Source organism: Oryctolagus cuniculus, chromosome 11 (assembly GCF_964237555.1).
Source record: "Oryctolagus cuniculus chromosome 11, mOryCun1.1, whole genome shotgun sequence".
NCBI lineage: Eukaryota > Metazoa > Chordata > Mammalia > Lagomorpha > Leporidae > Oryctolagus > Oryctolagus cuniculus.
The window spans coordinates 55,728,897-55,740,969 of record NC_091442.1 but is presented as its reverse complement, the minus strand read 5'-3'; the positions used below and the strand labels follow the sequence as shown (position 1 = coordinate 55,740,969).

Here is a 12,073-nt window from a genome sequence, read left to right as displayed (position 1 = left end):
CGCCAAGTGCCCCCTTCCTTTCTGGCCTCCGTCTGGGACTGCTCACAGCCCAGCCCCCACGGTGGAGCGGCGGCCAGGAGATCAGCGCTGCAAGGCAGGGTTACTTCTCTCCGAGCAGCGCCTGCCAGGGGAGTCTGCACCCCGCACCCCATGTGCAGGTGTGACGGGTGAGCTCACAGCTGCCCCCCAGGCATGCCCAGCCCACTGCATCACTCACACCTGGAAAGCTCCCCGCCCAGCCCAGTTTAGAGGGGGATAAAAGGGGGAGCTGCACCTCCTGGGGTAGCAGAGCCGCCCACCGTGTCCCTCCGAGCTCCGTTCTGTTCTCTCGGGCACCTCCGGACCCGCTAGCGCCTGGCCTTCGTGCCCGCCCGAACGCAGCCGTCATGTCTCGCCAGTCTAGTGTCTCTTTCCGCAGCGGAGGCAGCCGCTCCTTCAGCGCCGCCTCCGCCATCACCCCGTCGGTCTCTCGCACCAGCTTCAGCTCTGTGTCCCGGTCCAGGGGCGGCGGGGGCAGCCGGGTCAGCCTTGGGGGAGCTTATGGAGGGGGTGGCTTCGGCAGCCGGAGCCTCTACAATCTGGGAGGCTCCAGGAAGATTTCTATCAGCACCAGCGGTGGCGGCTTCAGGAACCAATTTGGTGTTGGCGCTGGAGGCGGCTATGGCTTCGGAGGTGGAGCCGGCAGCGGATTTGGTTTCGGCGCTGGCATGGGGGGCGGCTTGGGGCTCGGCGGTGGAGCCGGTTTTGGCGGCGGCTACGGGGGCGCCGGCTTCCCCGTGTGCCCCCCTGGAGGCATCCAAGAGGTCACGGTCAACCAGAGCCTCCTGACGCCCCTCAACCTGCAAATCGACCCCACCATCCAGCGGGTGAGGACGGAGGAGCGCGAGCAGATCAAGACCCTCAACAACAAGTTCGCCTCCTTCATCGACAAGGTGAGCCGGGACCTTCTGCAAATGCAGGACTCAGCAGCGGGAGGGAAGTTTGGTTTCAGCTCTGCGCAAATCACTTCATTGATGGCAGGTGCGGGTTTCCACTCGTTCTCCCATCATGCGTCTGTAGGGGCTTTCCTGACAGGACATTATTGCTTGCCCTGGGGCTCCTCGGCTACTGCGGGACAGACATGAACTCTGTGCTCACATAATGGGGCTGATGGCCCAGGAAGGCCACAGGTTCCAGACAGCAGCAGTGCTTGGGTTTTTGCAGCTTCCCCCACTCCAGCCAGCCATTCCCGGTGCTGGCTGTGCCCTGAGATTGGGAGGCTGGGCACTTCACTAGAGATCTCTCCAAACCTCCCCACCCCACCATGCACAGGGCCAAGCAGAGCCCCCAGGAAAGGTTTAGGGGGAAGTAGGATATGCGAGGAATGGAAGTCACAGAAAGCCAAGTGTCTCCACCTTCCAACTCGGCTCCCCGCAGGTGCGCTTCCTGGAGCAGCAGAACAAGGTCCTGGACACCAAGTGGACGCTGCTGCAGGAGCAGGGCACCAAGACCGTGAGGCAGAGCCTGGAGCCGCTGTTTGAGCAGTACATCAACAACCTCCGGAGGCAGCTGGACAGCATCCTCGGGGAGCGGGGCCGCCTGGACTCGGAGCTCCGGAACATGCAGGACCTGGTGGAGGACTTCAAAAACAAGTAAGTGGGGTGGGGGGAAGGTGGGTGTGAGGGTAGAGGCTGGGGCCGATGATATCTTCATGGCGCCTCATGGGTTCCTAACCAGACTTCTACTTCTGCCTCCCCCATGGCAGGAAATATACACTTTGCAGGGATACCTGCATCCAAAAAAAAAAAAAAAAAAAAAAAATTCCAGTCCAGGGTTAGGAAGTTCCAAGCCCAGGCTCCGCCCCCCGAAGGCACTTGGCCAATAGCCCCGCCCCCTGGGCAGGGTGCCGCCTGCTGCCCTGTGCTCCCCCAGGATCTTGGCCTCTGGCGCTGGCCTCCAGGTCCCCTCCAAGTACTTGCTGGATTCAGTTCCAAGCAGCAGCTGGTGACTCAGCCCAGCTCGGAGTGTCTTTAGTCCCGGGAACCAGCAATGGGCTGGCTAGCTTGTTGTTGTTGTTCTGTTGGTTTTCTTAAATAAATAAATAAGGTTCTGGAAGTTGAAGAAAGCCCTTGAGAAACTGACGCGAGAGGGAGTCGGGGAGCCGCCAGGCTGCTTTTGCATGGGATGAGTCTGGTGCAAGCAGCGGCACAGAGCAATACTGGCAGGGCTGTTTGCAGGCAATGGCCTCCGAGTGAGGAGCTGGCCCTGGGGCTGTCACCACCACAGTCCCCTCCCTCTCTGCCCAGGATATGAGAAGCCCCTTCCAGGTGCCAAGGTGATGTGGTACACTAAGACCCCTCCCCCTGCACCTGGCTCCCCGACAAACTCTTCCTGCCCCTTCCGCCACCAGGTACGAAGATGAAATTAACAAGCGCACGACCGCTGAGAACGAGTTTGTGATGCTGAAGAAGGTGTGTGGGGGTGGGCGGAACCCGGAGTCTGTGGCTGCGCTCTCCCGAGAGTGGGGTTCCTGGCGGTCGGGGGTGGGGGTGGGGGTGGGACTCCGGGCAGTACCAGCTCCCCCTTTCTTTCTCCCAGGATGTGGACGCCGCCTACATGAGCAAGGTGGAGTTGGAAGCCAAGGTGGACGCGTTGATGGACGAGATCAACTTCCTGAAGATGTTCTACGATGCGGTAAGAAGCCCACTTGGTGCTGCACGTGGACCTCATGGCTGTTTTGCCTCGTGTGGGTGTTGCTACCCTGCCCCTCCCACAGGAAAGGGGATTCTGTTGGGTGGGTGCGAGGGAACCAACGTTAACACGGCATCAGCAGCAGCCTCGTGGCAAATCTCCCCACAGGAGCTGTCGCAGATGCAGACCCACGTCTCCGACACGTCCGTGGTGCTGTCCATGGACAACAACCGCTCCCTGGACCTGGACAGCATCATCGCCGAGGTCAAGGCCCAGTACGAGGAGATCGCCAACCGCAGCCGGACAGAAGCTGAGTCCTGGTACCAGACCAAGGTGGGTGTGCCAGCAAGTGTCCCCCGAGAGAGAGGGGGGCAGACACGTGTCCAGGACTCCAGGGGCTCCTGCAGCCTCTGGAGGCTCCGTAAGAGGAGTCCTGGGGACAGCTGATGTTACCTGTCCCGTAAGAACCCAGGGAGCTGGAAAGAATCTCATGCTAGTGCACCCAGGAGTGCAAAGAAGAAATAGCCGCAGAATGCCTGGGCCTGAAACAGCCCAGGCCCTTGATAACTGGCAGGTGCACCCCTGGGTAGCTTCTGTCTGGGGACTTTGCCACGCGTGCTTCTCACTCGCATATGAACCTCTCCTCTCCTCTCTCCCGGCGGCGCCAGTACGAGGAGCTGCAGCAGACTGCCGGCCGGCACGGGGATGACCTGCGCAACACCAAGCATGAGATCTCCGAGATGAACCGCATGATCCAGCGGCTCCGGTCTGAGATCGACAACGTGAAGAAGCAGGTAGGCTGAGGCCGAAAGAGGGTGAGCTCTGGAGACCCGTCTTGTTCTTCCTCTGACACGCACACACACACACGCACACGGAGCAGGAACTGACACCCACGTCCCAGTGTTGCACTTGGAGCACTCGATGGCTTTGGTTCACCTGCTCCAGCATCTCAGCTCAGCGCTCCCTATGTCTCACGCTTCCTTCCTTTTCCGCCGCAGTGCGCCAACCTGCAGAACGCCATCGCCGACGCCGAGCAGCGCGGGGAGCTGGCCCTCAAGGACGCCAGAAACAAGCTGGCCGAGCTGGAGGAGGCCCTGCAGAAGGCCAAGCAGGACATGGCGCGGCTGCTCAGGGAGTACCAGGAGCTCATGAATGTGAAGCTGGCGCTGGACGTCGAGATCGCCACCTACAGGAAGCTGCTGGAGGGCGAGGAGTGCAGGTGGGCGGACCCCGGAGCCCACCATGGAGCATCAAGCACACACACGGGTGGCTGCTGATTTGTGGCCAGTGTCAGCCAGATGCCTGCACGCAGGCAGCCACAGCCCCTTGTCTGGCCCATGCCTCACCCCCCCACCCCATGGTGTGGGCGCTGCTTTTTGTTCCTGCTCATGGTTTTCCCCAATCTCAGTATCTATGCCACACCCGTCTTCTCCCTTGTCCTCCCCATGACTCCAATGGGTCTTCCTCCAGGAAGCCTTTCATGATTACTCCAGCTGAGTTAATTCGGCTGCCTTTGGATTCTCAAACTGCTCTGTTTTCTTCAGTCTTCTGATAGCACCCATTACCTACTTTCATTTTTTTTTTTTTTTTTAAGATTTAGTTATTTGAGAGGCACAGTTACAGACAGAGAAAGGGAGAGACAGACAGGTTTTCCATCTGCTGGTTCACTCCCCAGATGGCTGCAATAGCCAGTGCTGGGGCGATCAGAAGCCAGGAGCCAGGAGATTTTTCCATGTCTCCCACATGGGTGCAGGGGCCCAAGCACTTGGGCCATCCTCCACTGCTTTTCCAGGCCACAGCAGAGAGCTGAGTCAGAAGTGGAGCAGTCGGGTCTCGAACTGGCGCCCACATGGGATGCCGGCACTGCAGGCAGCGGCTTTACCCGCTACGCCACATCGCCAGCCCCACACATTTCTATTTCCCGCCAGCTCCGCCAGTTCTTACTCATGTTTTCCGTAGACCAGGTGGAGAGCAGCGGGCACTACAGTCTTGCTTGGCATTGGGAGCCTGGGCCAAGCCCCTTTCGTTGGAAGTCCCTGTAGGAGATCTCTCTGCCTCTCACACCAGCAGTGTCGGGGCCTGCGGGAGGCTCTGAGCGTGGTTCTGAGAGTCACCCACGCAGACCCACACTGTCTCGGGGGGAGTGGGGAATGGTCAATGAGCTCTTATTTCCATTTTCCCCTTGCAGGCTGAGTGGAGAAGGGGTTGGACCAGTCAACATCTGTAAGTCGCTTTAAACAGAATTCATGGTGGTGATGGAAGCGGGGTGTTTGGTACAAGCCCAGAGTCCCCCTCCTAAAACTGGGCTATTTGCTGCACATGGAAGGAGGCGGTGGAGGGGACAAGATGCCCACTGGGACATGAGCTCTTAAAGGGGGAGGCTGTTTGTCCCCCATCCCGGACCCTGTCCCCACAGGTTCTCTTCCTTAAATGACTCGGGTCCTTTGCAAAAGGGGGCTCTAAGGACAGCAGGGTCAGCCAGGTGGCCGTGTGGGACGGGCCTCACTCAGTCCTCTTTCCCTTCTTCCCGCAGCTGTCGTCACCAACAGCATCTCCACTGGCTACGGCGGCGGCAGCAGCTTCGGCGGCGGTAGCGGCTTCGGCGGCGGCCTGGGTGGAGGCCTAGGCAGTGGTCTGGGTGGAGGCGGCGGTGGCAGCCTGTACTCCAGCAGCAGTGGGGGCGGCCTAGGCGGTGGGCTCAGCGTGGGGGGCTCTGGCTTCAGCGCCAGCAGTGGCCGAGGCATGGGCATGGGCTTTGGCAGCAGCGGGGGCAGCAGCTCCAGTGTCAAGTTTGTGTCCACCACGTCCTCGTCCCGAAGGAGCTTCAAGAGCTAAAGGGAGCTGTAATCGCGGCCTCCCAGGGCAGCCCCTAGGCCCTGGAGGCTGCCTCTTCCAGGCAGTTCCCGTCCGCCAGGTTTTCTGTTTCTCTGGAGAGTAAGCTAGACTCAGCCTACTGCAGAACGGCGGTCCGGGCAGGTGCCAGCTCCCAGTCGTCTGCTCCCCTGTGTCTCTGTCCTATATTCTGCTTCACTTGGGCGGGCAGCTTCCTACAGCCTGGCCATCAATGCCCCAAGCACCCAAAGTGTCCCCGTTTCTAAGCCATCACATGCAAACCCCAGCCCAGTGCCCCAGTGCTGTCCTGGCTCGGATTACCTCCAGAATGTGTTCAATAAAATGCTTTTCTAATATAAGCTGCTGTTCAGAATCGATTCTTGCAGATCTGCAACCAGCCTAGAAAACCCAGGGCTGGCGGGCGGGTGGGCGTGGGTGGGGTTGGGTCCTTGGGTGAGGCGCAGGGGGTGTGAGAGCACCTGAGAGGGAGAGGGGCAGTCCTGGGTGGTGCAGAGACCCCATGGTTGGTGATGCCTCTGCCATGGGAGTGTCCATTGTATCACACCGTGCTCAGACGTCATGGCGACTGTTAATGGGAATGCATTCAAGGCGGGCAGATTTGCAAGTAGAGCATAAACTGACTTGACAGTAACATCTGTAAATGAACAGTAAGTCTCTTGCAAATCCTAGAAGGTGTAGAAGAGACCAGCCTCGTAATCGAGGGTGCTGATAGGGCACGGTGAGCAGTGTTGGGGATGGAGTAGACCTCGGTTTACCAAAGCAGCCCAGGAATTTAACCAAGGTGATGGCGGGGCTGCCCATAGGGTGCGGGAGCTCCTCTGTGAGTGTGGGCGTGGCTCTGACAGAGTGAACGGAGGAGGACGTGTCCATGTAAACCCCGCATCTGGGCTCCTGGGCAGAGGCAGAGGCATCTCAGGTGCACCAGCAGGGCCACCGGGGTCCTTCGTGGCGTCCAGGAAAGCTTCGTTGTGCCCTCTGCAGGTGACAGATAAGCTGGGCAGTTACCTGAGGAGCTGTGACCATGGCATTGAGCTGGGGACCACCCGCTGGCCCCAGTGGAGGGGACCGTGGGCGTGCTCGCCCCCTCTCTGCACGCTCATGGTTCCTGGGCAGTGGGTTTCATTCCTGAAGAAGTTGCTGTAATTCGTATGAGGACAAAATAGCTGCTTTTAACTGCTGGGAAAGTTCTCAGGGGCCCTTTTGGCTAAGCGCTTTGTAAATGCTAAAGACTTAATCTCAATGTGCTACCCACTGCGTCAGAGAGTCCAAGCTTACTATGGGATATTTTAGGGGATTTTGTGAGAATGGGGGAATTCAGGCAGATCAATGGTTTTGATAATCAAGGGGAGGTGTGCCAACTTCCTCCAGATACGGGAGCACCTGAATTGGATCCCAGGTATCCATGAACTCAGCATGGGTGTAGGCTATGGATTCAATGCAATTCTAATCACAGCCGGCAGGTGTGTTGTGAGAATTGATCAATATATTCTAAAATTGCTATCGTCTGAATGCATCTCTTCCAATATTCAGAGGCTGCCCATTCATGTCAGGCTGCCGTAAGGAGGCGGGGCATTTAAGAGGCTCCTGGGCTCAAGGGCTCAAGGGCTGCTCACTCACAACTGGAAGTCAAGTTTGAACAAGGCTTCGTGAGAGGATGGTGGGGCTGACACTGTGGTGTGCCAAGTAACCTGTGGCACCGGCATCCCTTATGGGCACTGGTTCGAGTCCTGGCTGCTCCACTTCCCATCCAGCTCTCTGCTGTGGCCTGGGAAAGCAGCAGAAGATGGCCCAAGTCCTTGGGCCCCTGTAACCACATGGGAGACCCGGAAGAAGCTCCTGGTTCCTGGCTTTATATTCCATGATTATGGTGTGTTAAATTAGAAATCAATAACAAAAAAATCTCAAAAATCCCCAAATATTTATGAACTCACCCAAATGTTACTAGGTGGTGCCCTGTGGGTTCACTGAGGGAGAAGGTTTAGGGGAGGTTTTAAGTTCGGCCAGTCCACGGCGTGGCCCTTACAGGAGCTGTCCCGAGCAGCAGCCTAGCCACCGGTGCCCTGGTCTGTGGTTCAAGTTCATGAGGCCGGGTCTATGTGCAAGGTTGCCAGATTCAGTAAATTACACAGGAGGAGAAATGCACACTGACTTCCTTCCTTCCTTTTTTTTTTTACAGAGAGGCAGAGGTGTGTGTGTGTGTGTGTGTGTGTGTGAGAGAGAGAGAGAGAGAGAGAGATAGAGGTGTCTTCCATCTGCTGGTTCACTCCCCAAATGGCTACAATGGCCGGAGCTGCACCGATCCAAAGCCAGGAGCCAGGAGCTACTTCCAGGTCTCCCACGCAGGTTCAGGGCCCAAGTCCTTGGGCCACCTTCTGCTGCTTTCCCAGGCCATAGCAGAGAGGTCAGATGATAAACCACGGCTCCTACAATTGTAGAGAAAGATGGGTGATTACGTAGAATCCTCTACCAGGGCGGCAACCCACGAGCAGAAATCCCTGCAGCACACAATACTTGGGGAGGCAGAACGCTGTCATGGAGAAGTTGCTGGAGGCTCAGCTGGGATTGGCTTGATAATTAGAAGCTCCAGTTTTAAGGGCGCGCCTGTACTTTCATGAGTTTTACCTCTAGGGGCTGTACTTGGTCCACTAACTGTTGGCGAAAAACTGTATGCTTCCAGCAGAGGGAGTGAAGAAGACACTGGAATAAACTTTCACTATAGCCTAAGTTGCCCAGGGTTTGTCAAAGTCTGATGCAAAACAAAACAAAACAAAACACCTAATCTAGACATACACTTTATACTCTCCACAAAAAATTTCAGGGGCAGGGGGCATTGTGGAGCAGCAGATTAAACTGCTACATGGGACACATGCATCCCATATTGGAGTACTTGGTTTCCAATCCAGCTCCCCACTAATGTGCCTGGGAAGGCAGCAGATGATGGCCCAAGGACTTGGGTATCTACCATCCACATGAGAGAAGACCCAGACTGAATTCCAGGCTCCTGGCTTCAGGCTGGTCTAGGCTTGGCTGTTGTAGCGTTTGGGGGGTGAACCAACAGACAAAAGACCTTTCTCTCTCTCTATCTCTCCCTCTCTCTCTGAGTCCCTCTACCTTTTAAATAAATAAATCTTTAAAAAACTAACTCAGGGAGCTGGCCCTGTGGTATAGTGGGCTAAGCCTCCGCCTGTGGCACCAGCATCCCATATGGATTCAAGCCAGTTTGAGTGCCGGCTGCTCCACTTCCAATCCAGCTCTCTGCTATGGCCTGGGAAAGCAGTGGAAGATGACCCATGTCCTTGGGCCCCTGTACCCATGTGGGAGACCTGGAAGAAGCCCCTGGCTCCTGGCTTCAGATCAGCGCAGCTCTAGCCATTGCGGCCAAATGGGGAGTGAACCAACAGATGAAAGACCTCTCTCTCTCTCTCTCTCTCTCTCTCTCTCTCTCTCTCTTTCTCTCTCTCTGTATTATTTCCCTCTCTCTGTCGGTAACTCTACCTTTCAAATAAATAAATAAAATCTTAAAAACAAATTACTTGGAATTGCTCATAGCCCTAAATGTAAACTTAAAACTGTGAAATTCCTAAAAGATGACATAACACTTGGTTGATGATCTTGGTTATAGTTATGACTTCCTAGATAGAAGACGGCAGGTGTGATCAAAGAAAGAAACAATTGATAAGCTGGACACTATTAACACGAACACTCCCGCTCTGTGAAAGACTGCGATGGGAATGAGAAGTCAAACTACAGACTGGGAGAGAATGCGGACAGAAGGCAAAGCTGATGACAGATATGGACTGCTACCCAAAATGCACCAAGAACTCCTGAAACTCAACAGCAGAAGATGAACAACTGGGTTACTGAATGGGCTGAAGTTCTTATCGGACGCCTCGCTGAAGATCTACAGGTGGCAAAGAAGCAGACGGAAAGATGCTGCCCAGCGCATGTCATCAAAGGATGCAAATCAAAACACTGAACCACCTCATTGCACCTGTCTGGATGGCCAAAGTCCAGAACGCTGATAACAACAGAGGCCGGCAAGTCTGTGGGGGTGACAGGAGCTCTCACTCATTGCTGGAGGGGACATGAAACGCTCCAGATACTGTTGGACAGTCTCTTACAAAACTGAACAGACTCTCACCACAGGATGTAGCAATCACATTCTTTAGTATTTTCCCACACGAGTTGAAAACACATGTCTACACAGACACCTGCTCCTGGATGCTTCTAGCAGCTCTATTTCCAGCTGCCACGACTTGGAAGCCATCCAGATGTCTTTCAGGAGTTGAACGGATCAAGAGGAGCCCAGCAAGACAATGGGACATCATGCAGGGCTGCAAAGAGTGAGCTCTCCAATCAGGAAGATGGCGGCGGCAACTTCAAAGCCAATTATTGAGCAACAGAAGCCAACGTGGAAAGGCTGCACACTGTGTGACTCCAACTACCTGATGCTCTGTAAAAGGCAAAGCTGTGAAGGTCGGTGGTCTTCAGGGGTCCCGGGGTCGGGAGGGGGAGGGGGAGGAAGTGATTGATAAGTGGAGCACAGAGAACGTTGGGGGCAGGGAAACCATTTTTCATGGTGCTGGAAGCCTAGACCCGTGCCATTATGCACTTTTCAAAACACACGGAATGCACACACCAAGAGGGAGCCCAGTGAAAACTATGGGCTTTGATTGCTAATAACATGTAAACGTAGCGTCGCTGATGGCTGGGGAAGCTGACAGCAAGGGTGGTCATGCGTGGTGGGGGAGGGGGGAATAGGAGGTACCTGAGACCTTTCTGGACTTGCTGCTCAATTTTGCCCTGCACCTAAAATTGCTGTAAAATACAACAGTGTCTCTTTAAAAAAAAAGTTGTAACTACTTTTGGAAACAAACACATGCTTATCCTTGATGCAACAATTTCATTTCTAAGTATTCATTTAAAGAAAATGACAATGTGTCTGGAGGAACACCCAGGGATATATAACCCCTGGAAAGGTCCCAGGAGCTCAGGAGCAGGCCTGAGTAACTGTGGTTCTGTACACGTTGGCACAGCACTCAGCTACGGAAAAATGAACTAAAATCACCACCTGGCCGAACCCCAAGCACAGTTTGCTGAGTGAAAAAAGGGGCGGTCACAGAAAATGACATGCGTGTGTGAGCTCATGTGTGCACGTGTGTGTGTGTGTATTACAGATGGTGTGATTCTTTGGTGGAACAACCAAAACAATGTCCTCTTTGGGCAGTAGATGCACAAGGCCAAAAGGAATTTTCTGGAAGAATCTTCTGGACTAGTTTGTATTGAGATAGTGTGTGGGTTATAGAGGGGCGTTGACTTCTACGTTTAAGATGGGTGTGTTTCATTCTAAATGAAATATGCCTTAAGAAACAAAGCTCTTCTTCTTTTTTTTTAAAGATTTATTTATTTATTTGAAAGTCAGAGTTACACAAAGAGAGAAGGAGAAGCAGAGAGAGACAGAGAGTCTTCTATCCACTGGTTCCCTCCCCAACTGGCGGCAACGGCTGGAGCTGCGCCAATCTGAAGCCAGGAGCTTCTTCGAGGTCTCCCACCCAGGTGCAGAGACCCAAGGACTTGGGCCAGTTTCCACTGCTTTCCCAGGCCATAGCAGAGAGCTGGATCGGAAGTGGAGAGGCTGGGACTCAAACCGGCACCCATATGGGATGCCGGCACTGCAGCTGGCATCTTTACTCGCTACACCACAGCGCTGGCCCCCAAAACTCTTCTGTTTTTAAGAGGGAGACAGGGGATCTTTCACTTCTCCTCCTGCTCCTCTAGGGTAGATGGGAAGGAAAGAAGGGCAGTGGGAATGGAACCCGGTTTAGCCAGTCAGGTCTGGAGGCAGAGAGCAAGGAAGTTCAATTTTTCAGATCCCCTCTCACTTGCAAAGTGAATTCCACAGACTCCTGTTCTTATTATCAAGGCTCTCTCTAAGCACAGCCTGGGGGTTCAAAGGATTAACAGAGGAAGCCGCCAGCAAATGCCAAGAAATCCCAGAGGAGACAGAGGCTTGTTTGCTTTCTAGGGGATTTGTATGTTGAGGCAGATGATTTAGAAAGGGGCGGCTTTGGTGAAGAATTACTGCAAAGCACCCCCAGTTTCGGGGTATGACTCATTACGTCATAAGTCACCAGGTCTCATGGGCTGGAGGGCTGGGGTAGGGAGGGAGTGCTGATGGGGGCATTCTGTCCCCCGGCTGCAGTTTTAATTTTAATTTTTCTAAGGATTTATTTATTCATTTGAAAGGTAAGGTTGCAGAGTGAAAGGGAGAGAGTGAGAGAGAGGGAGAGGGAGAGAAAGAGAGAGAGAGAGATTGATTCTCCACCTGCTAATTCACTCCCCAAATAGCCACAACAGCCAAGGCTGGGCCAGGTTGAAACCAGGAGCCTGGAACTCCATCCTAGTCTCCATATGGGTAGCAGGGGCCCAAGCACTTGGGCCAACCTCCTGCTGCTTTCCCAGTGGCATTGGGAGGGAGCTGGATCAGAAGTGGAACAGCTGGGACTCGAACCAGCGCTCTGCTATAGGATGCTGGCATTGTAAGTAGCAG

General features: G+C 54.8%; 1 protein-coding gene across 1 annotated transcript; it reads left to right on the top strand.

Annotated features, from left to right (window-relative positions):
• Positions 1-261: 261 nt before the first annotated feature.
• KRT5 (keratin 5) lies at positions 262-5,861 on the top strand. The gene is made up of 9 exons (XM_002711002.5): positions 262-932; positions 1,417-1,631; positions 2,390-2,450; positions 2,578-2,673; positions 2,839-3,003; positions 3,339-3,464; positions 3,669-3,889; positions 4,859-4,893; positions 5,204-5,861. Exons 1-9 carry the CDS (start codon positions 387-389, stop codon positions 5,503-5,505), a joined length of 1,767 nt encoding a protein of 588 aa, XP_002711048.1. The 5' UTR covers positions 262-386; the 3' UTR covers positions 5,506-5,861.
• The last annotated feature ends 6,212 nt before the right edge of the window (positions 5,862-12,073 follow it).

Bases quoted from the DNA above. Each gene is read 5' to 3' on its own strand.
- KRT5 (XM_002711002.5), top strand. From the start codon at position 387: ATGTCTCGCCAGTCTAGTGTCTCTTTCCGCAGCGGAGGCAGCCGCTCC. The intron at 2,451-2,577 runs GTGTGTGGGGGT...TCTTTCTCCCAG, and splicing joins AGTTTGTGATGCTGAAGAAG to GATGTGGACGCCGCCTACAT. The intron at 2,674-2,838 runs GTAAGAAGCCCA...ATCTCCCCACAG, and splicing joins TGAAGATGTTCTACGATGCG to GAGCTGTCGCAGATGCAGAC.